Genomic DNA, 27,465 nt, shown 5'->3' with positions numbered 1-27,465 from the left:
TTCACTTCACATTACTAGGCTTAATATTAGCTTTCTTCCTTGAGAAAACTCTGCAACTTATGTAGTAAAGTTTTTTTGTTCCCCTCCTCCCTAAATTACTGCCTGCAAGATGCAAGCCCTCAGATGGAAACCATCTCCCATTTCTATTTTGAGATTCGCCTGAGTCACAAGGTAGTCTTGGCGAATCACTCTGCTCCATCCCTCAGTTTATTGAGCCTGCCTGGGAACAGGCGCTGCCAGCCAGACAGGAAGAGGGCCGTGTTGCCTAACTCCAAAAGGTCTCAGGCGTGTGGATGTGGTGAGGTTTAATAATGGATATAAATCGCTGCAGATGGATTTCCCACAGGGTGGGGGTGGGAAAGGGCAACCATTTTCCTTAACTTCCTCTGTATGAATTCATGGCTGGTACAAAGGCCAGGCTATTAAACATAGCTGAGCAAATGTCCCAATGTCTGCAGGACATGTGTTTCCAACTAAAGAGACCCCTAGTGGGCGCCTACTATATATGAGGCCCCCAAGTCCCAAAGAGAAGCAAAAGAATGTGACTGATATGACTCTGGCAAAGTTACACTGTTTTAAAAAAAGTCATTGTTTATAAACATGTATAAACCACAAGGCCCTTTTCTTTTTTTCAAGAATGGGTATAAAGAGCTGCTTCCACCTGGATTCTCTTATCTGTGTCCCATCCAGTCTCGAGTTCTCCAAGCTGTGTAACTAACATGTTCTCCCTAAGTGGTTCTGCCTTACTGACTGTAATTCCAAAATCCCTGAGCCCCCAACCCCCAGAGATGCCTCTTGACAAAATTATTCTTTATGTACTCACACAAATGTAAACAGAAGAGAAGAAAGGCCCCGGGGATGCAGCCAGTGCATGTCTCACGCTGAACCACTGCTAAGCATGACCTGAACTTTTCTGCCTCTTTCCGCTTGGCTGAGTTCCTCTCTTGACTCAGGGCAAAGTGATGAGCATGGCATAGGAGGCTTAGGACCCAGGGGGCGCCTTTCAGCCGGAAAAAAAAAAAAAAAAAAACCACCTCGCTGCAGTAAGCTTGCTGGAAGCTCCCAGTTCTAAAGAGAGGCTGTTTACCAGAAGCGCATAACAAGAGCAGGCCTGACTGCCAGGCTGGGAACGGGAGGCAGAGCCGCCGCCTAGGGGGACCCCGGCTGGACTCTGGTTGGTCAGTCACCTGCAGGACGAAGGAGGTGAGGATGCTGTTGGCCTGGGTGCGAACAATCCTCGTCAGCAACATGCTCCTGGCAGAAGCCTATGGAGCTGGAGGTGAGATTACCACCTTTCCTTTCTGCAGCAACTTAATGAGGCAGAAAGGGTGAAGCTTCCTATTTCCCAAGCAGGGAGACGACAGGAAACGGAGCTTGTAGCAGGTTCCTGTTGTCCCATGAAAGCTTTGTTGGTTTTGTTTTTTCCTTCTCTATTCCCTGCCTGGAGCTTGCAGCTCCATCTTTGCCATTAAGAACAAAGGCAAGTAACCACTTTCTCTTTTCTTTTTCTTGCCGGTGGCTCATGAGTGGATGGAACTTGGGGGTTCATCTCCTCCACTCCCAAGTCCTGTTCTTTTCGGGGGGCTTTGCGGGTGTCTCCAGAGCGCTGGCCCTCCTTACCCAGCCCCTTCCTGAGGGCCTCCTGCTGAGGGGAGTGGGAGTTTGGAGTCACATCCAGGCAGCAATTAGGCAGGTTCCCTCCATTTGAGGCTCTCCTGTGCCTGACTGGATATAAAGGCCTTTGTAGGATTCTCTTGGGAGGGAATGCTGCCTGTGAAAGTGTGGCCACATCCACGGAGACAAGAACACCAGAGTTTATATAACATGGAATGACAACACAGGGATGGATTTTGGGTCCTGCCTCCGCCCCCCGCCCCGACCCCAAACTCCCACCGTCTCCACAGAGGATCCTGAACCCAGGGCTCCCCCCGCACCTTCCTCCAAAGTGGTCACAAGTTCCAGAGCAAGTTCCGGCTTAAAAAAGAAAAGAAAAAAGGCAACACTGAGCAGAGGGGGCCGGGCACCGGCTGGGGGCTCTTCACTCGTCCGCCCTCCCTTCTCTTTCCGGCCTCACAACAACCCAGCGAGGCAGGCGGGGTTTTCCACGTGAGGGCAGGGTCTCACAGCAGGGGTGGGCCCGGGCTCCCTGCCCGCCACTCAGTGTCCTGTCGGGGGGCTCCTCTTCCTCATAGGCTGCTTCTGGGATAACGGCCACCTGTACCGGGCGGATCAGCCCTCCCCCGCGCCAGGCCACCGCTGCCTCAACTGGCTGGACGCGCAGAGCGGCCTGGCATTTGCCCCAGAGTCGGGTGAGTGCCCGTCCCAGGCGGCGGGCGGGCAGGCGGGCGGGCGGCGGCCGTGTCCCAACCCGGGCCCCTGCTGCCTTCTCTCCCCTCTCAGGCGCCGGCAACCACAGCTACTGCCGGAACCCGGACCAGGACCCGCGCGGGCCCTGGTGCTACGTCAGCCGCGAGGCTGGAGCTCCCGAGAAGCGACCTTGCGAGGACCTGCGCTGCCCAGGTACCCGCCCCGAACCCCGGGCCCAGGACTTCCCAGGAGCTGTTGCTGCACCCGCCGCGCACGTGCGGCCGCGCGACGCCGGCCGGCCCCGCCCCGCCCCGCGCCGTCCGATTGGCCAGGGCTGTCTCCAGGCCGCGGGACCCGAAGCTCATTGGCCGGCGCCGCCGCCCGGAATGAGCTCATTCCCCTCAAGCGCTTAGTAAACAACCGTGGGCGGTTAGGCCCCGCCCCTCGGCCGAGCTCGGTGCCGGGAACGCCTCTGGGAGAGCCCGGGAGAAGTGCGTCGTTGGTCCACGCCCTTAGCTCGCCCCTCGGTGTTTGTGTAGTGTCTGCTGTGTGCTAGGCACTCTTTCACAGCCCCCCCTCCACCCAGTTCGGGGGATCTGAGATTCAGAGAGAAGTTTAGCGACTTACCAAACGCAGTGGCAGGGTTCAGATTTAAATCCAAGTTTCTTGAGACTCCAGAGTGCAGCTTGTGGCTCCCAGGGCAGCAAGGACGATTCTCTAGGATTAAATGGGATATGTGAGCATGTAACATAGAAATTGGCATAAAGTGTGGGTTCAGCAAATGTGAGCTGTTTCGAGGAGTAACGCATTGCCTTTTGGCATAGAGGGGGTACCCCTGGAGGTGAGCTGAGCTGGGCCTTGAAAGATGGCAAGAATTTGAGAATATGAAGACTTGGGAGGCAGGTGAGGCCCTTTCTCACAGCCTTCTTTGTCTTGTTCCAGCTGTGGTGCAGCCTTTAGGCCGGATCTTGCCCCTAGGTCTTGATTTCAGCGTGTACAGTGCATTCTAAGGTGGGCCCACTCCACTTCCCCCAAACTCAGGCCCCTGTCTGATGAGAGCTGTTTTCCCACTTCACCTCCAGATACCACTTCCCAGGGCCTGCCAGCCTCCACAACAGGAACTGAGGAGGCTGCTGAAGTGCCAGGAGGAGATGAGGTGTTTGCTCCTGCCAACGCCCTGCCTGCCCGGAGCGAGGCTGCAGCCGTGCAGCCAGTGATTGGGATCAGCCAGCGGGTGCGGGTGAACTCCAAGGAGAAGAAGGACCTGGGAACCCTGGGTATGACTTCCTGCCTCTGTCCTTGTGAAATTCAAGGAGAAATATTTGCTGATTATCTGGGGTGGAGCTAATGGGACCTTGTGTCCTGTCTTTGGCAGGCTACGTGCTGGGCATCACTATGATGGTGATCATCATCGTTATTGGAGCTGGAATCGTCCTTGGCTACACCTACAAGAGGTCAGTAGCTTCTTTTCTGGGTTCGGTCAGAGAGGAGAGGAAGGTACACAAAATCAAACCAGGCTCCTTTGTGGCATTCTTCCGTGTAGAGGAAGGGAGGTATTGGATGCAAAGACTTGGTTCTAGTTTTCACCAGGTGACCTTGGACAAACCTTCATCTTTGGTGCCTTTACTTTTCACCTAGCAAGCCTGATGAGGTAGGGATTCTTATTCCCCATTGTATAGGTGAGGAGGCCTTCATAAGGGTGAACTAACTTGCTCAAGATTATACTGCCTGGGAGTGGCTGGAGTCACATCCAGCTCTCTTGACACCGACATTCCCTGCTGTCTGGTGTGGAAGCATGTCTGCTGTGGAACTGGGTGGCCTTTCAGAAATGAGGCTGGGCTCTCATTGCGGGGACTGGGAGATTGAATTCTTTCTGTGAGTTATAAAATTCTGCTCCTAGAAAAGGTTCCCAGCCACTGCTTTTGCAGTTGGGGCTTAAATGTCCTGAGCTGTAAGCAGTGGGATCTCCTCTAGGACAGGAGGAAGGAAGTGCGTTGGAGTGCATGATGATAATCGAGTTGTGCCCATTTTTCCAGCACTGGTTGACTCTGGGAAGATTATTTACAAAATGTTGGGCAAAAATCAGGGGCTTTGACTTCCATTCCTGAGTATCTGTGATATTTCTTTTCTGTGGTCTGTGAAGGCTTCCTATAAAGGAAGTGATGTGGTGGCCTGCGTTTTCCAGTGGTGAGGACCACAGCCCCCGCGGGTCATCCAGTATTAAAGTCGAGTTGTCTCTAGAGTGTTGTAGTCAGCCTCATTTTACAGATGGAAAGGGGACATATTGGTAAGAATAATAACAGTACTAGCAGCAGTATTTCTGAAGGCCAGGTACTGCTTCAAATGATATGTGTGCTTTAACTCAGTCCTCACAATCACCCCTGATAAGGTCAATGATATTTACAGATAAGGAAACTGAGACTTGTTCGAGGTCACACACCTAGCATTTGGTGGAGCTGTCTCAGTCCTGCCACTGACTAGCAATCTGCGTGACTTTGGGCAGGGTGGTTCTATTTCCTACTCCAGGCCATGGCTGTCGCTGAGACGCTTGACTTCCTGGACCAAGGAAAGAGGTCAGTAAACCATAGTTGTTTCTCTTTTCTGTAAAATGTGGGCACATTGCACGTGCGCTCTCCAGGCTCCATCACTTCTCTGATCTTCTGTGATTCAGGAAGCATAGGTTCAGAGAGGGGACATGTTGATCTGGGAGGGTCTCCTGCCCTCTAGCATAAGGTTGCTGCCCTCAGTGCGACAGTGGCTGGGGCAGGTTCAGGGGCACCTGTTGGTCAATTCAGGGAGTTAGGGGGAGTGATGGGGAGGCCCTGGTTACAGTTCGCAGATCAGATCCAAACCCTGTTGGCTGAGTCTAGCTGTTGAAATATTTCCTCCTCAGACACTGGATAGTACTGGGCTTGCCTCCAGTCCTGTGACAGTGTCCAGGCCTCCAGGTGCTTGAACTGACTGTTAAATGTCCTTAATTGCAAACTCAGTTCTCAGGCCGGATGAGGAAGCCACGCCTTTTTCTTCTAGATCTGCTCCTCTAGGCTGTCACGGGAGCACCCCGAGAGCCTATATTTACTTTCCTGTAATCTCAGGGCGAGGCACCGAGTCACCAGACTCCTCATCACTAACCATCGGACCACCCCTTTCCTCAGCAAAAGTGCCCCAAGCACAGCCTGTACAACAGGAAACCGCATGTGGGCTGGAGGCAAGCGCTCAGCTCCCACTCTCTCCCCAGAGTCACAGAACAGTGTCCTGGAAAGTGCTGTTGAGCGCAGGTCCTTCTACTTCTCTGCACCTCCTTTTCTTGTCTGTTCCGTGGAGCTGTGTCCCCTCTCCAGCACACCCATACCCACCCCAGGTTACCCTTAACTATTACATGTAGACAGCAGAACACCAATCAGGTTAAATAACCACTAGTCACCTGGACTTTCTCAATAAGACCCACTGCGTGTCCTTCCCTGATGACAGCACCAAAGCCTCAGGACCACACTAGAAGGACCACTTTTACACCATTTCACAGCGAGGAGCTGAGACTGAGAGGAGTTCAGCAGCGTGTCCAAGCTTCATGGCCAATAAGGGATTGCCAGTGTCTCCCAAAAGTCCAGCAAGGCTCAGGAGCTTCGTGCCAGTTTGCTTTGGATGGCATAAGACAGTCGCGAGCTGCCCAGGTGGCTCAGTGGTAAAGACCCCTCCTGCCAATGCAGGAGACCCAAGTTCAGTCTGGGTTGGGAAGATCCCCTGGAGGAGGAAATGGCAAAGCATTCTTGCCTGGGAAATCCCATAGACTGAGGAGCCTGGCAGACTGTAGTCTGTGGGGTTGCAAAAGAGTTAGACATGACTGAGTGAACACGCACAGAACCTTTCAAAATAAAACAGAAACTTTCAAACTGTAACAGCTGGGCTTAAAAGTCAAAAGAACCAGGATCTTGTTCTGGAACTGTGAGCAGTTCTGGGTGTGACAGTGGACAAGTCATTTACCTTCTCTGCTTCCCTCACCTGTAGAATAGCATGGGGCAGGTTAGCGATGATCCGCCCAGCTCTAACATTTCCTAAAGACAGTATTATTTGGTGGTGGTCGCAGGCAGTACTAGGTTCAGATCCCAAATCCGCCCTCTCTGTGAATAAATGATGGTGCCTCTCCACTTCTGCTATCCTGTCCCTGAAACAGAGATCCTAGTAGATGCTGCATAGGTTTGTTGTGACGATGAAATGAGTGTAGTCTGGGCAGACAGTTGGTATTCCTGACCTTGGCTGCCTTGAGGAACTTGCCCTGAGCGGCAGTGTGGCACAGCGCCACTTCTGACGGGACGAGAGCGATGGCCCAGAGTTACGTAATAATGTGGCAGCCAGCCTCTGTTGCCTGAAGGAGGTCTCGGGTGCCTCTGTCACCCAGCAAGAGGATGTCAGATACAGGCAGCAGCTCCGTGCACGCTTGCTTTCTGGCCGGCCCAGCTACCAGGCCTGACCCTGGAGCAGTCAGAATAGAATTCCTGCAAGCTCTGAACCCTTCCAAGGGCCAGGAGGCTAGTGGGAAGGAGTCTTCCCCTGGCCGGGAGGGGCGGGCAGACACTGGGCTTCCCCTGAGGGGAGGAAGGGAGGCAGGTGGGAGCGGGCAAGGGCTCAGCCTGGCGGGCCTCTGTCCTGGTTGTCTGGTTCAGGGGGCCAGCCTGCAGTTCCCTGCCCCGAGCGAGTGTCTGTGCTCTGGCTCTGATAAAAAGGCAAGGGGAAAACTGTCAGTCAGCAACTCCTCCGCCTGCCCAGGAGAGGAACTGAGTTAGTGAATGAGTCTTTTGTTCTTTCTTGGCTGTCAGACAACAGCCTGGGCTGTCCCCCCACCTCACAGGTGGTGAGAAGGGGCTGAGCTGCCTGACGGTCAGTGCAGCCATCCTGGTGGCCTCTCTGAGACCCCAGAAGGAGCTGGGGGCCGCCATGGCACCTCTAGGACTCACGGGAGCCATTAGCAGGAGGCATGCAGGGCTGAGTGTGTTTTGAGGCTTCTAAATGGAAGAGACTGCCATCCGGACTTGTCCCAGCACCTGCTCCTTGCATTTACCCTTGGCTGAGCTTCGAGCCCAGCTCTGCCCCATTAATCCACATTGATTTTTTTCCCCCTCAAGACTTGTGTATGATGCAGCCTGACCATTATCAACAGCCCGACTGACCACAGCCAGATGCTTGGTAAAGGAGGCAGTTGAGGAAAGTCTCAGTTTCTTCGGCTGTAAAATGTGGATGACACGCAGTGCTGGGTGGAAATGAGACAAAGATGACGCACGTATAAAGGGTGCGGCATCCAGCCGGTGCACAGGTGACCCTTCTCAGGATGGAAGGTGGGAAGGCCGTTTCCTGGCACCTTAGGGGTGCTCGGGAAGCAGGAGTTCCTGCTTCCTCCAGCCTCTTGGGTTTTGAAATTCAGGCCTTGGCACAAGGCTCTGGGCACATACTCTGCTGCTTTTGTAAATGGCCTTTGGTTCTCCGCTGGCTTGTTTGTGGGCTCCCTCGTTGTTCAGTCGCTCGGTCGTGTCTCTTTGCAACCCCGTGGATTACAGCACACCAGGCCTCCCTGTCCTTCACTATCTCCCAGAGTTTGCTCAAACTCATGTCCGTTGAGATGCCATCCAACCATCTCATCTTTTGTCGCCCCCTTCTCCTGCCCTCAATCTTTCCCAGCATCAGGGTCTTTTCCAACGAGTCGGCTCTTCACATCAGGTGGCCACAGTACTGGGGCTTCAGCTTCAGCATCAGTCCTTCCAGTGAATATTGAGGGTTGATTTCCTTTATGATTGACTGTTTTGATCTCCTTGCAGTCCGAGGGACTCTTCCTTAATAGAACTAAACCCAGACTTTCCACGTTTCTCCTGACATGGGCAGACTGCAGTTTTCTGTTGTACGCCGGAGGTAGAGGTGTTCTCTTGTACGTGGCAGTGGCCGTAACCGATAAGTGCCCAGAGGCAGAGCGAATCTTGGGCAGTGAGCGGGGGTGCGCTTGTTCCAGGCAGCCGTGTCCCCGTGGCCCTCCTCAGCCCCTCTGGGGGCTCGGGGCATCCAGTGCAGAGCCTGATGAGGATGGGCAGGAGCTGCAGGCTTACATGCAGAGACTTGGCCCTCCAAGTCTTGGGTGGCATGAGCGCACAGGTGTGCCGACAGGAGCAGGGGGACGCGGGGCCCACATCACGCTCAGGATCTCACAGGATGTCAGGGGCCCTGGAGGTTCTCAAGTCTAGCTCCCTGTTTTACAGGATGATGAAGCTTAATGCCTAGAGCGGAGGGCAGTGGTGGGGGTCACATAAACAACACTCACCCTGGCTGTCCAGTAGGAGAGTTTCCATGGGAACCCAGAGGGCAAATTGCAACAGCCCCTTGTGAGCTTTATAGCAGTCCCATGGTTTTCGAAATGCTTTCCCATTCAGTAGTCTTGCCTGGAAAACCCCATGGATGGAGGAGCCTGGTAGGGTACAGTCCATGGGGTCGCAAAGAGGCGGACACGACGGAGTGACTCCCCTTTGACTTTCATCATCATATTTGGAGTCAGGTATCATTTCCATTTCACAGGTGATGAAACCAAGGCTCTCCAAGGCCGAGTGTCACACAGCCCAGGCTGGGCTGGGCCAGGGGCAGAGAACTGGGTGATTTAAAGGCAGTTGGGAGGCACCTGCTCTTTCCCCTCCAGCGCCCGTGTCCTCAGCGTTGTCTCTGAAAACCTTTGTCTTTGCACCTCCCTGGGCAATAGCTGTGTCATCCGTCTGCTCTCAGCTGTCTCCCTGGGGACTTTGAGGCAGGCCTGTTTGCCGCACCAGGTCATCCATCAGCTGCTTGCTTCAGGGCCTCTTCGGGATGGGCTCATTCTGGGAAGATTTCCTCTGACAGCTGAGCCCACGTGTCTGATCACCGTTAGAGGATGCTGACCTGGGTTCTGGCGTGCAGTATGCCAGGCACACACCACACCCTTTGGCTTGCAGTGGGCGTGGCCGGTCCAGTGGGGCGGGCCTGACATGCGCAGCTGGAAGACTGGGTGGGTGAGGCCCTGCCCTATCCTTTTTGTAGGGGGTGACCCTGGTAAGGTCAGAACTTCTCTTGAGCATGAGCCAGAGTCCAACAGACTTGGGCTTGAGCCCACCGTGTCATTTGGAGAGTTCATTATCTCTGGACTCACTTCCTCATCTATAAAATGAACGATAAGACCTAACTGTTAGGGTTCAGAATGAAGTGAGGTAATGCATGTAAAGCCCTCGGCATGGAGTGAGCACTTCACGTGAATAAAATGGGGTAACACCTCAGCCTGAGAAGTGCCAGAAGGCCCATGAACACCCAGGGGTCCCATGGTCATGGTGTCCTTGTTTCCCGTCGACCTGAGCAGCCCTCAGAGGCTCCTTGCCCACTGCACTCGGAGGGGTAGTCCCTCTTTATAGCCAGGGCTCACACCTTCTGGGAAGGGGATGGTCCCTGTTTCCAGCCAGAGCTCACACCTTCTGAGACTTTCGGATGAGGCGTCTCAGAACAGGATGGTCAGGTCAGTTTTCTGGACAGCTTTATGGGTGCGGGCTGAGGGTTTTTCTGGGTCCTGTGCTGCCTCGGGCTGAAAAAGCAAAACTCCATTTTGCTTTAAGGGTCTCTTTCGTCCCCACCATCTTCACTGAGCCCCACTGCAGCTATGTGAGGTTAGTGCTACTGTCACCCCTATCTTACAGACGATGTTTAGGGGCTCCTTGCTGAGTTAAGGCAGTCTGGCAGAACAGCCCTGCCTGGCTGTGACTGTGGCCAGCCCCTGCCGGGTCTCAGGGTGCTGGCCTACGAGCAGACTGTGCAGGCGGCACAGCCCGATGCTCCCCTCTTCTCCTGCCAGGGGCAAGGACCTGAAAGCCCAGCACGAGCAGAAAGTGTGCGAGCGGGAGCTGCAGCGGATCACCCTGCCCTTGTCTGCCTTCACCAACCCCACCTGTGAGATCGTGGATGAGAAGACCATTGTCGTTCACGCCAGCCAGACTCCAGTCGACCTTCAGGAGGGCAGTGCCCCCCTCATGGGCCCAGGCGGGCACTCCAGGTGCCTGAGCCCCCCCACGATGGGCAGGAGCCCATTGCAGACACTGGTGCAGGACCACCTACCCCACCCCCCCTACAGCTGGGAGGATCTACACTTTCTGTTGTGGTTGAAACCCCCCACTTTTTCTGTTTGAACCCAAAGACAGGAGCAGGTGGCACTGTGGGCTGAGCGAGGCTGGGTAGGGTCCTGCCAAGGCTCTCTCTCCATGCCATGGAGCAGGGATTTGCCCACGGATAGGGACAGCAGCAGCCCCCGCAGCAGCGCTGTGACAGGGGCTTCCTGTGTCCCGGAACCAAAGTAGGGACGGACAGGGGGCTTCCCCAGCTCCCCTGTGCTTCATTGTGCAAGGTGGCCTCAGCCTCAGCCTCCCCACGTGCTCGCTGTGGGTCTGAGTGGTGTGCGCTGTTATTCACAGGTCGAGAGGCGGTGTTTAGAAACGTATTTAGTTTTTTCAGTATTTGGGACGCAGTCCCCTCCTGACCATTTCTAAGAAATGGAAACGAGTCTGTACGAAAGTCAGCACTGTGGGTTGAGAAGAGGATCTAGGCGGAGGCTGCTAGGCTGCTGGCAGTGATGTGCCTTGAGGACTGTGGGCCGGGCCTGGGGCCCTGGGGCTCTTCCTGTTCCGAAAGGAAGGACGGCACTGAACATTCCACTGAGGAGGAGGGCGAAGTGTCTGCAGCCGCCTCAGCTCCCAGGCGCCTGGGGCGCCCCAGACCGACGGCCTCCCTTCAGGGTGCAGAGTGACCGCTCTGCATTCCTCAGGGCTGAGACAGCAGCCAGCTGACCTGCAGGAATGATGCTGTGGGCGGGGCCTCGGTGTTGGAAGGATTCAGGACCACACCTTCTTGTGGGGAACCAGGATGAGGGTCATGACCCCTAACTTGTGAGACAGTCAGAGACCCACTGGAAGGGTTCTGAGGGTTCCTGACGCCTTTTGGACAGAGCGGGCCCAAAGGGAGTGACGCTCAGGTTCCAAGAGGACAGTCAGCCTCGAGGCCCTGATGGCACACTTGGGGGCCTCAGCAGGGCTAACCTGTCCAGAGCTTCCTTCCCAAAGCCCTGTCACCGCCCTTCACGGAGGCCGGGTTTGTGGGGCCCTGTCTCTCCAGCAGGCTGTTCCCAGAAGTGACCTGCTGAGGGGATCTAGACCTCAGGGGGGTCTGTTGTTGGTCATGATGCAGAAGAGAACATTACCGGTTTCTACTTTTCTATAAAAGCATTTCTGTGTACCTGTTTTTATATACCTCATTCTGACACCTGCAAATAAAAGTGCAGGAAATTGCTCTGCATTTGACTCAACATAAATAAAATTTAAAAAAAAAACCCCATTGCCAAGTTTTTGTGGGGTGTCAGGACACTCCCCCTCCAAGCCGGGAAGCGTTCGGTTACCTTGTCAGCACCTGCAGGCGCGCTGTTCTGTCCGTCCTCCCCTTGGCCCACAGCGGGGGCAGCGGCCAGGCGGTCGGTAACTGGGGCGTTGTCACCAGGAGCGCCTCTCGGGTCGCAGCTTGGCAGAGGGCAGCCAGTCACTGCGGCCCCTCTCCCCTCAGCATTCCTCAGAGGTTAGGGAGGGGCTGGAGACAGGGTGGGGGGATGGGCGTGCAGAGGGGGGACAGGCTCCCAGGAGCTGCTCTGGCCGAGGGCGGTCCTCGCAGGGCGACTCCTAGGGCTCCAGCGGAAGCTACTAATGGCAGGTTTTTTTTTGCTTTTTAGCAAGGATTTCGCAACAGGTTCTCAGCCTCTAGGACACCCAGGGTGACCTCTGCCTGTATCCAGTCACCTCTATATGGCTGCCAGCAAGGGGCACCCTAGTGCGTGTTTTTCCAGGAACCAGACCTTGGCCCTGACTCCAGCCAGCTTCGGGAGAAGCCACCTTTGGGTCTGTGGACTTGTGCTGTGCCTAGGATCTCGTGAGCCAGATCACATCACCTGGCCCAGCCGGCACCCCACAGGCCCCGTGTGCAGATGCAAGAAACAGGTCTCCTCTCGAGCTCTTGGAAAGACACAGCAGGGGCAGGGGTGGCGAGCACACATTTCCTCCCTCCATTAAGGTGGCACCCGGCCCTGCAGAGAGGACTCCGGGATGGCCTGGCTGTGGGAGCGCGCGGACGGCAGAGGGCGGGCTGCACACGTCCCCTGGGGCAGGCTGGTGTCTGTGTGCAGAGGTGGGGTCAGAGCACACGAACCCCTGCTGTCGGGTCACGTGGCCGGGGCCTCAGAGTGGCCAGTGCACCCTCCACGTGCATCTCCCTGGACCAGGCCGCAAGTCACATTCTCACTCTCCGCACCATCAAGTCATGTTAACTGCTTAATTTATTCGGTCTGCTCCACGGCCCGGCTTGGGCCCACCACCCCCCACTCCTGCGGGGACCGCTGAGGCAGCACCAGCCGCGCTCCCTACTGCCGGGAGCCCAGGGCGAAAGCCCGCACACTCCGCACCTAGGCAGGGCCGTGACAGCAAGGAGACTGGCCAGAGGCAACACCTAGTCCCGCAGCTCATCAGGTCTATGTACAGCGTTTCACGTATCACCCCCACAGGTACACCACCAAGACAGTCTGAACGGCAACCGCCTTCTCCCGCGTCACCCAGCCGCCCCTGCCCCCAGCACAACCACACACGCCGCAGTAAGGTCCCAAACCCACTCCTCACTTGTTAAATATGGTGCAAGGTCACCCCACACCCCGGGCCTGCCACTAGCCAGTGTCCTCCAGAGCTTGCCTGGCACAATCCCGGGCTCCTGGATGAAGCGCACGTTGAGCGTGCAAATGACAGCAGCCAGGACAGCAGGGCTTTCGAGAGGGCAGGGCCTCTGCTTTCAGCCTGGCCGCCTCCTGCGCTTGCTGCCGGCAGGACGGGCACGTACACGAGTTTCCCACCAGTCTGGAGCTCAGTGTGAGAACACAGTGGAGGCTTCCCCCTCGATGTGGCCCCGGGGCCCAGGAGGCGAACAGAAACCAGCCCTGCTCCTGACTCCTGGCCGGACCCACCACAAACCGACCAGGAGATGCCTTACAGCCCACCCCCTCAACGCTGCCCAGGGCAGGGCGGGATGCGCCAGGGCCGGGGAGCACCGCGGTCGCTTCCCGTCCTCGGAGGGCCGCACTCTCTGCCACACTCCACGAGAAGTCCTCCTGCACCGGCGGAACCAGAGCCGTCAGGGCCGCCGGCGGTGCACCCGGGAGCCTGCCCAGCAGGTCCAGGGTGTGCTGGTTAGTGTCAGCAAGGGCCTCTGGGAATCCACTGCCAGGGGGCTCCCGAGTGGTCACGAGTAACAGACTCCTCCTGGCTCAGGGACCAGGCTTTGCTTGTTTTCTTCACAGCTTCCAGGCGAGTGTTGGATGTACAGACAGTAACCGGGCTCCAGGACCCCTGGGGACGTTTCCCTGGTGCTGTGCCTGCTTGCCTCCGGGGACGTAGGAGGATGGCCAGTCCTGCTTCTGAATGAGCTGCCGATCCCCAGGAGGCCTGGCCGGCCCTGCACGCAGCAGGGATGGGCGCAGAGGGGGCAGTGCTGGCTGGGGGATGCCCCCCGGAAGGGGGTTGGGCCAGGGCTAGGGAGGTGAGTCTCGGATCAGGCCGTACTGCACGCTCACGGTGTGGTCCAGCTCCTCCAGCTCTGCGGGCAGAGGGATGCCCAGTTCCCCCAGGTATAGGGACAGTGCCTCAAAGCAGTCCTCCAGCTTGGAGAATGCCGGTCTAGAAAGAGGAGGAGGAGACAGGTGAGTCACAGGGGTGGGGGCGGGCAGTGAGGTGGCAAGGAAGGCACCCAGGCCTGGGACTCCACCACTTCCTGGGTGTCTGACCTTGGGCAAGTCCTTAACCTTGGTGTGCCTCGGTAGGAAACAGGGTCATATGACTGCACAGGCCGCTGCAAAGACGAGAGGTGATAACACAGGGAGAGGTGGGTCTGGCTCAAAGGGGCGGCTTGAAAATGAAGTCCAGGAGAAGAGAAGCCCCTTCCAGGTCTCAGAGAAAATGCAATCATCACAGGTGCGTTTGGACTAAGTGCCCTTTTAAAGATCCTTTCAGTCCTGAGACTGAAAGTCGTTTCCACATGGACGGGATCTGCCCTGGGAGGGGCTTCTCACAGACTTGGCAGCTCACCCCAAGGAGAGAGCGAATGCCTGGCTCCTACTGCCCTGGAGACAGCTCAGGTCCACTCCCCCATCTCCTTCTTGGTTTGCTTAAACATCTTGTCGCCTTCTTGGCAAGACCTACTCTGAGCACCATCTTAAAGATGGTAACTTATACCTTGAACAACCCTTTTTGCTTAGCTTGCATCCTTTTTCCATGGCATCTGTCATTTTCTCACATATTAAATACATGTTCTCATATACTAAAGATAATTTTAAAAAGATTTCTTTAAAGGAAAAAATTGGCTAATGCATAAAGATGCTCATTGTAATACCTATTGTAAGAAGAAGCTGGAAAAACCTGAGCAACTACACATGTATGTTCCTACAGTCTCCTAGTGAATTTCACAGTCAACAGAAATGATAATCTGAAATACTGAGTAGTGACAAAAATGCAAAGCAAAATGTCAAACTTTTCTCTACTTATGATAACTCTATAAAAAAAAATGTGTTTGGACATGGACACGGGAATACGGAAACTTGAATGCACTGTTAGCATGGTATACAGGTTTACATGAGATACAAGTTGGGGTGAATTTCCTGCTGTTAAGGTGTAACGCTGCTTCTGGGTCACTTGCTACAACACCCCTGTCTTCCTCCTGCCAACTGACACGTTGGGGTCGTCGGGCGGCTTCTGTGGTTGATGGCCACATCCTCGAGCTCGAGGCCTTTACCACCCCCGTGCCTGGGAATGGTGTGGCGATGGCTGAGGACCGGGGCGGGCATCCCAGGACCATGCGGGCCGGGTAGGGGGAGTGGACTCCAACCTGCTCTCAGGCTCCAGTCTGCAGCAGATGGCGGCCAGGGGGAAGAAGGCTGGGGGGCAGTCTGTAGGCACGAACTTCTCCCAGAAGAGCTTCACGTTGAGGCCGAAGTCCAGTGTTCGGGGCAGGCAGTCAGGATCTGCATACACCTGCCCGATTATCTGCAGGTGGAAAGACAGTGGTCAGGGACGGTGCAGCCACGTGGTGGGGGAGGGGGTTGCTGGTGCGGGGACAGGACAGGAGGGATGGCCAGAAGCGGGAGGCAGGGGGGCTTCCCTGGTGCTCCAGTGGTTAAGAATCCGTCTGGCAGTGCAGGGACGCAGGTTCAATTCTGGTTAGGGAACTAAGGTCCCACATGCTGTGGGGCAACCAAGCCCGTGTGCCACAACCACTGAGCCTGCGCTCTAGAGATGCGACTCAAGGGAAGACTATGTGCCATAACTAAGGCCAGACGCAAATCAACAGAAGAGGAAGGAGGTAAAAAACGAGCTGAGAGGGCTGCACCCTCCCGTCTCTCCATATCTTGCTAATGCAGGCTTGTCTCCTGACTGAGAGTCTGCTCACTGAGGGTCTGGAGGAGCCCCGACCGGCCTCTGGAGGGGAGGCGTCCACACGGCCCCACCCCGCCCCGCTCAGTCCTCTTCTGTCTGAGTCTCCTGCTGGAGTTGGGCCCTGAGAAGGGAGGCACTCTGATTCATGTCTGAAGCCCTCTGGCGTCAGCTCAGGGCTCTGCAAACAGTAGATGCTCAACTGATTTCCGTTAGAGTGAACGATATTTTTAAAACAGCAAGACTCGAATGTGTCCACAGACCCGTGATAACAGACACGGCCCTCCGCTCCTGCTGACTCTGTGACACTACTCATCCTAGGAGGAGGAGCCCCCGTTCTGACCGGGGGGCCGGGCTGCCAGGTCTGCTGCCTCAGGCCTGGCCTCCGCGCTGGGGCTCACCTCACAGAGGACGATCCCAAAAGAGAAGACGTCCACGGTCTCATCGTAGCTCTTTCCTTCGGAAACACGGGAGAGCAGGCTGTTAGGTCTGGTCCTGTCTCTGCTCTGCACTGAGTCTGCAGCCAGGTCAGGTCAGAGCCAAGAGCCAGGGCCAGGAGAAGTGCTGTGGGGGTGCCCCTAAGGCTGCGGGGACGGGCCCGTCTGAAAACCACCGCTCCTCAGGCAGTCTCAGAGAGAGCCCATGAAACAACACTGCCCAGGGTGAAGCAGCATAGGACACTGAGAGAGAACTGGGCCAGGGTGCGCCTGGACTCTGACACTGCCACCTGTGTGCTCTCTGCGTTGACGGCCTCAGAAACAGTTGCAGTGGACCACTTCTGCGGTCTCACGGCCCTTTCGGGCTCAGGAGTCCCGGCCAGCATCTCTGGCTGGTTTGCGCCTCAGCCACGAGGGGGCAGCACACTTCAGTTCTCAGCACAGAGAGAACAGGCAGTGAAGCGCCTGAGCGCTCAGCTACCCCTTGGGGCACAGGAGCTGAAGTCAGACTTCAGCATGGGCCCAGGACAGGGCACCAGCCAGCCTGCAGGCCTGCTCTCAGGGAGGAAGGCATCTTCGAGGTCCAGTCTGGCACGAGATGAAAACTGTGCACCCCCGGCTTTAGGTACCTGGTCTACCCACCCTGGGGCTCTGCTACGAGACGTGGCCCCACCTCCTCTCCAGGGCAGCAGGACTGACCGTTCAGCATCTCGGGGGCCATCCAGTAGGGGTTCCCCACCACCGTGTAGCGCTTCTTGCGGTCGCTCTTGCGTAAGGTACGCTTCTTGGCGGTGGCCTTCTCCACGGGGGGCTTCTTTCTCTCCTCAACTATGAGCCGTGACAGCCCGAAGTCAGCCACCACCACGGTCTTGTCCTGAGAGCACAAGGGTCAGGTCAGCCCTGGGGGGCGGGGGACGATGGGGCGGGGACGGGACAGTCCCAAGAGAAGGAGAGAAGAGGCGGATGACCAAGGGGTGTCTTGACATACGGGGCGTGGTGTTTTCTCAGTCTGCGTGCTCTGCAGGGCAGACACCCCCAGACCTAGAGGGTGTTCTCAGCAGAGGCCCTGGAGCCTGGGACTTGGAGAGTGGAACTCAAGAGGCAGGACAGAGGAGTTCTTTTGTTTTGCTTTTTTTCTCGTCCTGCCTTGTTCTCAGAAAGATTTCAAGCTGGAACCAGGATAAGACAGAAAAAGACAAGATACAGGCCTTCCGTGGGGGTGGGGGGCGAAGGGGAGATAAGCTCTTCAAATAGCTACAAGGCAGTCATGTGGAAAAGGGATTAAGACTGTTTGGTGTGAGTCCAGAGGGCATGGCCAGGGCCAGCGAGTGGACACCCAGGAAGCCACACTGCAAGTCAACAGGAGCAACACTGTAACAAGCGCAGCTGACCACCCGGGAGAGGGAGGCTGCCCCAAACCCGCCCCTGTGAACTCGGCAGCTCTGTGGCCTCGCCCCGAGGCTTCAGGTGCCACAGCTGCAAAATGGGGTCCTTGGGGAGCTGTCTTCCCCAACACAGGGCAAAACCAGGAAAAGTGATGGGGCTCTACAAACAGCTGAGGAACTTCAAGTCCCTTCCAACCACAGGATTTCAAAGGCTGCTACTGGGAGGAGGTGGGGTTTGTCTGCCATGTGCGGGGATCCCCCAGAAGACAGGAGCCCGAGGCGATACCTCTGGTCCAAAGCCAGAGGGGCCAGGCAGTCCTGCTGGCAACAAGGGAGCCAGGAGGCCCGCCCTGGGGGCACGTACCAGCTTGATGAGGCAGTTGTGCGAGTTCAGATCCCGGTGGATGATACACATGGAATGCAAATAGGCCTGGAACCAGAGGTAGGAGCTGAGGCCCACTGCCAGTCAATCGGCTGGAAGCTGACTCTGAGCCTTGGGGGCCCCAAAACCCGCTGTTCCCCCAGGACACTCCCACCCCCCATGCCAGCTTCAGAACCCAACCTGGACTCCAGGGCCCTCCTGCCGTCACTCTTCGTCCCAGGGTCAACAGAAGTCGATGGCTTCCCCTCTCCCTGCCGCCATCTCCTGCCCAGCAGCCTCTGTTCACCGATCCCAACCCAGGGGCTGCTCTGTCCTCAGGTTCTCGACTCCCCGGGCCCCCGTGAGCTCCCCCCGCCCCCACCTACTTTACTCAGATCTAGGCCACCCCCACCCAGTCTCTGGCTTTAGCCACCCTGGATCCTTCCTGCTGTGAAAGGGGAAGTGGCCACCTCCTGGCCCAGCTGGATCTGTGCTCCCAACACACACTTCCCTCTCTGTCCACACTTTCCCTGTGGTCTAGTGGTTAGCATTCAGCACTCTCACTTAAAAAAAAAAAATTATTGGCGTGTAGTTGATCTATAATGCTGTGTTAGCTTCAGGTGTATTGCAGAGTGAATCAATTACACATATACATATGTCCACTCTTTTTTAGATTCTTTTCCCGTATAGGTCATTAGAGTACTGAGAAGACTTCCCTGTACTATTCAGTACATTCTTAATAGTGGCCCGTTTTACATACAGCAGTGTACACATGTTGGTTTCACCCTCCCAACTTATCCCTCCCCGGCGCCCCCCGTGACAGCCACGAGCTTGCTTTCCCCCCTGTGGCTCTGCTTCCCTTCTGTGCACAAGTTCATCTGCACCACTTCTTTACATTCCACAGAGACGCGTGGTCGTGTGTTTGTCTTTCTGTGTCTCACTCACTTCACTCAGTGTGACAATCTCTAGGTCCGTCCACAGTGGCGAATGGCCCTATTTCATCCTTTTCGTGGCTGAGTCATACTCCACTGTGTGTATGTACCGCATCTTCTTATCTCAGCGCCCTGACTTTAGCCTCTCCCTTTTCCTACTCTCAGGTGTCCAAACTAGTCTACATTTGCTATTTCCCCATCCAGGCCTCTGCCTCTGGCTCTTGTCATCCACAGGAGTCACTTCCTTTCCCTTCCCTTCCTCAGTAAGAGTGGAAGGACCCCCCCACCCACCCGCAACACTGGTCCCTCCCTTGGGCTCCTGGGGCTGCTCACACGCTCCAACCTGCCTGCCGCCCCTCCGCAGGGGGCGCCCACACCTCTCCTGTGCCGCCTGCCCCCTCCTGGCCTCCTTGAGGTCAACCCCTCTCTCGTCACTGCTAACCCTTCCTGAGCAGCCACGTGCCGGCCTCAGCAGATGCCTATCCCAGCTTCTCCCAGACCCACTCTGCTGGCTGTCGACAGGACTCACCATTCCTGAGGCGATGCCCTTGGCAAACCTGACCTTCTGCTGCCAGGGGAATGGGTCCTGCAGGATGGAGGAAGTCCCGTCAGAGGCCGCTGGGCCTTGTTCTGCTGCTGGTCCAGGCCCCGAGGCTCTACGGGATCCACGCAGACCCTCCCTGCCTGTGCCCAGTCCCACCCACCACGGCCCTCCGGAGGCAAGGCGGCGGGCCTCTCTGACTGACCACTGTGGCTCCACAGCAGCGGTGTCACCGGGGCCCCACTGATGAGCCCCAAGGCTCTCGGGGCTCTGGGGACGCTGTGCTCACCGCGCTGCGCAGGAAGTCCTTCAGTGTGCCCCCCTCGATGTACTCCGTCAGCAGGTTCAGCTTCTTGTCCTTGTACAGCACGCCGATGAACTTGAGCACGTTGGGGTGGTCCAGGCTGCGCATCACCTTCACCTGCAGGGCGGGGAGGCCACGAGGGCAGGGCCCGGTTGCTTCCGCACCCCTTCCCTCCGGGGAGTCAGTGTGACACACATGCCCCGTGTCTCCCTGCTTCTGTCTCGGGTGCTGGGGAAGAAACACCCACGTGGATGGGGACACCCTGCCTCTCTAGGAGCTACATCTGGGGAACTGGAGAGGCAGGGCCCCAGAGTGAGGCGGAGACCAGGAGGGCAGCGCGCTGTGGGGCAGCGGGGCAAGGACACCAAGGCGTCAGGCTCGGCCGGCGGGGTGTCCGGCGTCGAGCCGCTCTAAAGCGTCCGTGCTCACCCCACACTCCACGAGCTCCATGAAGCACAGCTCACTGTCCCGGCTCGTGCTGTCCTCAGTGTTTTTCGTACAAATAATGTGCCGCCATTTACACGGGGGGCAGGGACATTCCTCTAATGGTCTGCCTTAAGAAAGTGACGGCTCCAAACTAAGCTTCCTTTTCAAATCTTCTTTTTTTTTTTTTGGTGCCGAAAGCAGGGATTGAAGTCATTCTTTAGCATCAATTTCCCTCTTCCAACAGTGACACAAACTCCTAGCCCCCACCCCACTTCCTACCTCAGTTAGAAACGTCTTCTGTGTCTCCTCATCACACCGGATCAGCTCCTTCATGACCATCACTTTGCCTGTGGCTTTGTGCGTCACCTAAAAGGAGGGTGACTGTCACTGGCGCAGAGAACAGAGGCCCTTCCGGGGAGCTGTGCGCAGATCTGCCGCTGGCCATCCCATCCCCTGGAGGACACACTGAAGTCATCAGCTGGACCAGACTGACAGATCAAGTGCGGAGCACACAGCACGGGCCCCAGACGGGAGCACACCTTTCTCCCTGGAGAGCTGGGCATGCACAGAGGAGAGGCGAGAGCCCACAAAAGGGACGTGATGGGGGAGCGGGGGGAAGGGTGCTGCCAAGCCAAGCGGGGGTTCTGGTCATCTGGCCCAGGAGCGTGTCTCTCGGGGAACAGGAGTCTGGGGGGCAAGAGGGTCAGTGCCACAGACATGCACCAGGGAGCTGGGGGGTTGGGAGGAAGCTCTCCAGCCCCATGGCCCCCAAGGCTGAGACACATGGCTTACCTGACCCCCCCTCCCAGCTCTCAGCAGAGGAGGAGGAGGAGAGAGAGAGAGAGAGAGAGGTTAGTCCCTGAGACTGTTCAGCAGGGAGGCAGGAGCCACTCCCACACCGAGGCCTCTGGGCACCTAGAAACACTCACTGACCGGAGATGGGGGTGCCACAGGCGACCTGGTCCCACCCGGGGCTCCAGGTCCCCCAAGCTCACACCAGGAGCAACGCTGCCTTCAGGTGGTCTGGGAGGGCAGGTGATGAGAAATCCCCAGAGGCGGGTGCGAGGGCTGGGGGGGCAGCAGGGTGGAGTGGCGCTCACCTTGATGGCCTGCCCGAAGAAGCCCTTCCCCAGGACCTCGCCGTGGATCAGGTCGCAGGGCCGAAAGATCTGCTGTGAGCAGCTACTGGAGCAGCGCAGGGACTCTGAGCGGCTGATGTCACGGCTGAGCAGGAGCGGCTCCTTGGGGGAGCTGGGGCCGGGGGACTTGGAGATGCTGTTACTGCGCCTGTGGAGGAGGAGGACGGATGAGGGTGGGGACGGGGCAGGCCTCAGAGACCCAGCACGGAAGCCTGGAGGCAGGAACCTCAGGGCCACCCAGGTCTTTACAATGTCTGCAGCCAGGGTGCTGTGACGGGGGAAAGGGACTCTGATCAGACAGTGGTGTCGTCCGGGGGCGGCAGACATCCGGAGTCTGTGTAAGCATGGGAAAACCACCCGCAAAGCGGGAACCCTGAGCACCTCTCACTCGGAGTGAGGGACTAGACACCACCAGTGGGCAACACTGTCAATGGGTTGATGGGAATCTACCACCTTCCATGTCTGCCTGATTTAAGGCCCCGACTGGCTTAGAGCAACAGCCCAATACCACCCAAAACAGGAGCAAATGGGACATCTTTGTAGTACCTGCCTGCATTTCCTGAACTTTAATAAGCGCATATGATTTTTACAGCAAAAAAGCCACTGTTTGTAACACTGTTAAAGAGCAGCTGATTGTTGGTGACTGTCACTCTGACTTCCTGAAGAAGGGATTTCTGGTCCCCCCTTGTGCATTCATCTCTCTCTCTGGTTTTCAACGTCCTTATCCACACTTATCTCTGCCCCGTGTCAGCCTCGGCACCCCACACTTTCCCCACAGGCCTTGCTACCCTTTGGGATCCAGCACCGCTGCTTCCTGCCCAGCTCAGAGTTCAGTGGACAGGGCCTGACCCTCTGGCTTCTCCTGGAGAAGGAAATGGCAACCTACTCCAGTATTCTTGCCTGGACAATCCCATGGACAGGAGAGCCTGGCAGGGAACAAACAGTCCATGGGGTCGCAAAGAGTCGGACATGACTTAGCAACTACATTCTGGTTTCCAGGGAAAGCTGGCAGACAGCTGGGTCAGATCACGCATGGGCCCTGGCTAAGAACGGTTATCCTCGGGGGGCGCTGGGTCAGCACAATCCTCATTGCCTGCCCCTGGCCAGCTGGCTCCCTTCCTAACTCTGCTGGCCTCAGAGAGCCAGCTCCACTCATCCGAGAGCTGGGTGTGAGGCAGCACAGAGCCAGGGCAGGACGGGGCACCTCAGGGAGCGTCTCCTCAGTGTCCCCTCCAGGTTCTCCTTGGTGTCCAGGGGGCTGAGGGTGTGCACGTGTCTGTCATTCTGGGCGCGGGGAGAGAGCCGTGCATCCAGCCGCAGCTGGTCCAGGCGCTGGGAGACAGGGTCATGCTCGATCAGGAGCTGCAGCGTCTGGCTCGTCTGGCTGATGGCGTCTTCCACCTGCGGCCGGGAGCAGTGTGAGGCGGGCCCCGCAGGGCATCCCATCACGGGCCACCCACTGTCAGGCCAGAGGACCAGAGCCCGCTGTGGCCTCCGGTGGCCACTGGCCACACTGTGCCCTCTGCCCACAGCCTGGCAGTTTCCCCACCTGGCCAGCCATCCCTGCTACCCTGGGAACAAGCCAGGCCGACAGAGGGGGTCACCAGTGCTCACAGGCCCAGTGGCAAGACAAAAAGGGTCTGTTCATGGTCCACCACCCCCGCTGAGGACACACAGTACCTCCTCCACGCGGAGTGTGCGTACGGGGGCCCCGTTGATCTCCAGGATGCGGTCCCCGGGGTGGATGGCATTGCGGTTGTCCGGACTGATGTGCATCCGGTTGACCCTGGGCCAGACAAGAGAAGGCGGAGCAGAGGAACCTTCAGGCGGCCTGACCCATCTCACTGGTGCAGGCAGGGCTCATCAGGCCCTGGGCCCCGGCCGGCCCCCAAGGCCCAGGCCACTCAGGGAGAGGCCCCACCCCATCTCAGTGAAGGGCATCCCACTCACCCAGAGGCCTAAGCCTGAAGCCTAGACGGCACTCTCCACTTCGGGAGTTCCCTCACTGCCCCCCAGTCCTCACGTCCTGAAGAATGCTCCATCACCATGGTTGCCAACACCCCTCTCTTGCACCGTGCATTAGCCTCCTAACTGGTCTCTGCACCTCTAGGCCTGCCCCTCTCCCGTCCCACTTCCACAGCAGCGATGCTTCTAAAATGCTCACCTGATCGTGTCACCTTGTTGCTTAAATCCCTCAAGAGACCCATTGGATCCTCATGACCCAGGCCCTCTGTGACTTAACAGGCCCATTCTGGCTCCTCCCAACCACCCAACCTACCCCAGACACAGCCACAGGCTCCCACCTCTGTCCTGAACACAGCTCCAGGCTTAGAGCAGACCTCACCTCCCTCTGACTTCCCAGCCCCAGGACCTCCTACCTCTGCTGTGAGCACCCAGCACCCGGCACACAGTAGCACATGATCACCATCTATAGGGCTGGGAGCCACAGTGCCACACGACTGGTATTAGATGGACAGACCCTTTCCCCATCTGGGTGCCGGCCTGGACACAGCATGGAGTCTTTACCTCTTTCTCCTCCTTCCTCCATTCACTCACTCAACCAGTGAAACAATCCATGTGCACCCACTATGTGCCAGGCACTGCTCCAGGCCCTGGGTGTGCAGCAATGAACCAGACTAAGTTCCACAGGGAACTCGTGAGGAGGACAGATGATAAACAGACATAACCAAGCCAGATAATTTCAAAGAGCAAACATGATCTGAAACTTGACCCGTGAAAGGTGAGCGGCTCTGGTGTTAGGTATCTGGTGGGAAGAGGTCGCGTGGGGGGTGAGGGCAGTCAGTGCCAGGGCCCAGGCGTGGTGACAGTACAGTGGGCCCAGGAAGAAGAGACGCGATGTGGATGCGGGGTCTCTGCTAAGATGCTGGGGCTCCGAGGCCTGCTTGTGTGCTCCGCTCCAGAACCCCCACCCCGGCACTCACTCTTTCACTTGCACAGTGGTGGCGTAGTTGGAGCAGGCACTCTCCACGGACACGGAGAAGCCCCGCCTGCCTTCGGTGGTGGCCGGCATGGAGATGTGTGTGACGGAGTAGGGCAGCTGGTCCTGGACGGACTCCGTGGACAGCCTCTCAAACATGGGTGCCAGTACCACCTCGTTGTGGCACTTCCCACTGCGGGGAGGAGCGGAAAGGGGGCTGAGATCCTGGAGCCCCACCTGGAAGCCCCCGGCAACAACGTGCCTTCCAGCGACAGAGTGCATAGCCCAACATTCACTGCCCTTGCCCGATTCTAGCTGGCTGCTCAGAATGAGCAGCCTGGGTTCTCTTCCCTCTGCCACTGACTTAAGGCAAGAACGGGGCCTCAGCCTGACTTTCCGTCGACCGAGGCAGTTGGGCTGAGTGAGTTCTAAGGGGCCTTTGCCTTTAACATCCTGGGCTCCTTCTCCGAGAGCCCCCTCCCAGCCATCATCTCCCTCTGGGAGGCCTGCAGGGCAGTATGCTTATTCCGCCAATAGGTGAGGACAGGGGGCAAAGATGTTCACTGTCTTGCTCACAGCTTTCAGAGCTGGTCAAGAGCCAACGCTGGGACAGGAATATAATCAGTGCATTAAGACCCCAGCAGTCCTTCTGCCCGATTCACACTGCCACTTGCCCCCTCTCGCTCAGCCACCCTTGTCGGGAAGGATGGACATGGGGCCACCATCTTACCAGTAGAGGGTGGCGTGCTGCACCAGGGCATATGCGTCCCCATCCTCAATGATCACCTTGCAGCTCATACAGGCGAAGCACTCTGGGTGGTACTTGTACTCCCCGGCCACCTGTGGGCAGGTGGGGAGAAGGGTGGACAGACGTGGGGAGGAAATGAGTTGTCATTGTTGCTGGAGTGGAGGGAGGGGTGCGTGAGGGGCCTCCCTTCAGGGATCTACAGACCATCCCTGCCCAGTCATCACTGACCTTTGCCCTCCCCATCCCAGAGCTTCCAGAGAAAGGGCTGGATTGGTGCCTCTCTGTCATTTCTTTCTTTTTTTTTTTTTTTGTCAACACTGTGTGACCTGCAGAATCTTAGTTCTCCAACTAGGGACTGAATCCAGGCCCTTGGCAGTGAAAGCGATGAGTCCTGACCACTGGACCAGCAGGGAAGTCCCTCCCTGTCATTTCTGAGATTGTAAGAAAACTCTCAGTCTCAGCCATGGGCACAGGCCCCCAGAAGTCATCGTCCCCAGGAGGAAGGCTCATGCTCCCCTCTGGGGCCCCATCCCATCTCACTGTCTCCCCTCCTTGCCTGCCCACCCCTCCCAACATTGGACTGTTAAGTCTCTGAGAGACAGATCATATCTGGCACTTAATAGGTCCTAAAATCATCTGTTAAGTGACTGAATAAATAAAGGGAGAGGCCTCGGTTGAGGGGAAGACAGAAGGTGAATGGCCACAGGGAACCGGAGGCACTGCCAATGAACTCTGACAACAGAGGGGGCAGAGATGGAGGGATGAACTCACCATGACGGGCCCCGTCATCAGCAGAGAGCATCCGTGGCAGAACTCCCCAAACTTCCCCCAGTAGTCCTTGTGGCAGTACAGCTTCCCATCCTTCTCGTAGTACCAGTTGGTGAGGGAATCCTGGCACTCAGAACACCTGAAAAGCACGGCAAGAACAGAAACCTAAACCTTTTTGGGTCTTGAAGCCCTTGGAGAATTTGATAATTTGATAAGAGCCAAGAAACCTCTTGGCTTTTGAATTGTGATGTTGGAGAAGACTCTTCAGAGTACCTTGGACGGCAAAGAGATCAAATTGATCAATCCTAATGGAAATCAACCCTGAATATTCATTGGAAGGACTCATCCTGAAGCTGAAGCTCCAATACTTTGGCCACCTGATGCAAAGAGCCAACTCACTGGAAAAGACTTTCATGCTGCAAAAGATTGAGGGCAGGAGGAGAAGCAGGTGACAGAGAGGATGAGATGGTTGGATGGCATCACCGACTCAAGGGAAATGAGCAAATTCTGGGAGATAGTGGAAGGTAGGGAAGCCTGGTGTGCTGCACTCCATGGGGTTGCAAAGAGCTGGACATGACTTAGCGACTGAACAAGAAGCCTCTCCCAGAAAAATACACGTATGAGGAAAATGTGCATGTAATTTAGGTATGGGGTACATGTCATAGGACTGAAGCCCATTCATGTGCCAGTTAAGAACTTCTGGTCTAGACTGACACCTCAATGAACCAAAGCAGCTCAGTGACCTCCACTCTTCAAAACCTACCCATCTCTGACAGCATTACTGATGGGGCATCCCTGAGAAAAATAAATTAAGTGTACAGAAAGGGAAAGGGAAGCCACTCAGTTGTGCCCAACTCTTTGCAACCCATGGACAGTAGCCTGCACCAAGTTCCTCCATCCATGGGATTTTCTAGGCAAGAATACTGGAGTGGGTTGCCGTTTCCTTCTCCAGGGAATCTTCCCGACCCAGGGACTGAACCCAGGTCTCCCGCATTGCAGACAGACGCTTTACAGTCTGAGCCACCAGGGAAGGCCTAAGTGTATGGAAACAGTCAGGCAAATCCAGAAAGGGGAGGTCGTTCTATAAGAAACTGTTTTTTTCTCTTTTAAAAAGTTAAGGCACGGGGGTTAGGAAAGCCCAGAGACTCAGAAACTCCCAAATGCAACACCTAAACCTTGGATTCGATTTTGGATTGAAAATGAAAACAGACAACAAGAGTGACATTTTTGGAACTGAGGAAATTTGAATTTTGACTATACATTAGACTATAATGTAAAATTACTGTTAATTTTTTAGATGCAACAACAATACTTTGGCTATATAGAAGAATCTGTAGAAGAAAAATAGTAAAGTCATGAGGAGAGTCAAGATATTTGCAATTTACTTGTAAATAAGTAAAAAATAAAATTGTGTATGTGTGTATACAGACATATAAAGTGGCTTAAACTTAACAAGTGATGAATCTTAGGTGAAGGATATATGAGTGTTCTTTCAACTCTTCTATATATCTGAAATTTTTCAAAATAAAATAATGAGGGGAAGAAAATCTCCACCAGCACCATGTAACACATGCGTGTGAGCCCCAGAGCTCCTTTCTCCTCCAGTCACTGGGCTGTGAAGCTCCACACGGTCAGGCTGGGGGTGTTCTGGGGTCATGTCTACACACACGCGATCATCCTCACGTCTGA

At 56.3% G+C, this 27,465-nt stretch overlaps 2 protein-coding genes across 4 annotated transcripts in view; one reads left to right on the top strand and one right to left on the bottom strand.

Annotated features, from left to right (window-relative positions):
* Positions 1 to 1,051: 1,051 nt before the first annotated feature.
* Positions 1,052 to 11,640, top strand: PIK3IP1 (phosphoinositide-3-kinase interacting protein 1). Of its 2 annotated transcripts, XR_011490764.1 has the most exons (7): positions 1,101 to 1,279; positions 2,193 to 2,309; positions 2,401 to 2,520; positions 3,390 to 3,584; positions 3,683 to 3,761; positions 4,714 to 4,880; positions 10,151 to 10,235. XR_011490764.1 is itself a non-coding variant. In XM_020871658.2 (6 exons), exons 1-6 carry the CDS (start codon positions 1,210 to 1,212, stop codon positions 10,479 to 10,481), a joined length of 912 nt encoding a protein of 303 aa, XP_020727317.2. In that variant the 5' UTR covers positions 1,052 to 1,209; the 3' UTR covers positions 10,482 to 11,640. The 2 variants fall into 2 exon arrangements, 1 of the variants encoding a protein (XP_020727317.2); XM_020871658.2 differs by lacking the exon at positions 4,714 to 4,880 and having other exon boundaries at positions 1,052 to 1,279; positions 10,151 to 11,640.
* A 1,006-nt stretch (positions 11,641 to 12,646) lies between these two features.
* Positions 12,647 to 27,465, bottom strand: part of LIMK2 (LIM domain kinase 2) — a 52,615-nt gene continuing 37,796 nt past the window's right edge. For both annotated transcript variants that reach the window (XM_020871638.2, XM_020871639.2), the window contains 14 exons: positions 25,780 to 25,915; positions 24,991 to 25,100; positions 24,265 to 24,453; positions 23,003 to 23,108; positions 22,527 to 22,723; positions 21,284 to 21,470; positions 20,463 to 20,549; positions 19,743 to 19,874; positions 19,442 to 19,498; positions 17,984 to 18,049; positions 16,934 to 17,108; positions 16,199 to 16,254; positions 15,253 to 15,410; positions 12,647 to 14,048 (listed from right to left, as the gene is read on the bottom strand). In XM_020871638.2, coding sequence (XP_020727297.1) covers positions 13,904 to 14,048; positions 15,253 to 15,410; positions 16,199 to 16,254; positions 16,934 to 17,108; positions 17,984 to 18,049; positions 19,442 to 19,498; positions 19,743 to 19,874; positions 20,463 to 20,549; positions 21,284 to 21,470; positions 22,527 to 22,723; positions 23,003 to 23,108; positions 24,265 to 24,453; positions 24,991 to 25,100; positions 25,780 to 25,915 — 1,801 coding nt within the window. In that variant the 3' untranslated portion in view covers positions 12,647 to 13,903. The remainder of the gene's footprint in view (positions 14,049 to 15,252; positions 15,411 to 16,198; positions 16,255 to 16,933; positions 17,109 to 17,983; positions 18,050 to 19,441; positions 19,499 to 19,742; positions 19,875 to 20,462; positions 20,550 to 21,283; positions 21,471 to 22,526; positions 22,724 to 23,002; positions 23,109 to 24,264; positions 24,454 to 24,990; positions 25,101 to 25,779; positions 25,916 to 27,465) is intronic.

This window comes from Odocoileus virginianus, chromosome 12 (genome assembly GCF_023699985.2).
Source record: "Odocoileus virginianus isolate 20LAN1187 ecotype Illinois chromosome 12, Ovbor_1.2, whole genome shotgun sequence".
In the NCBI taxonomy this organism is placed as follows: domain Eukaryota; kingdom Metazoa; phylum Chordata; class Mammalia; order Artiodactyla; family Cervidae; genus Odocoileus; species Odocoileus virginianus.
The sequence above is the reverse complement of the archived record's forward strand: the minus strand, read 5'-3'. Positions and strand labels throughout refer to the sequence as shown.

Coding starts and splice junctions, on each gene's coding strand:
- PIK3IP1 (XM_020871658.2), top strand. CDS start 1,210: ATGCTGTTGGCCTGGGTGCGAACAATCCTCGTCAGCAACATGCTCCTG. Junction 2,521..3,389: donor CGAGGACCTGCGCTGCCCAG/GTACCCGCCCCG, acceptor CTTCACCTCCAG/ATACCACTTCCCAGGGCCTG. Junction 3,762..10,150: donor CTTGGCTACACCTACAAGAG/GTCAGTAGCTTC, acceptor TTCTCCTGCCAG/GGGCAAGGACCTGAAAGCCC.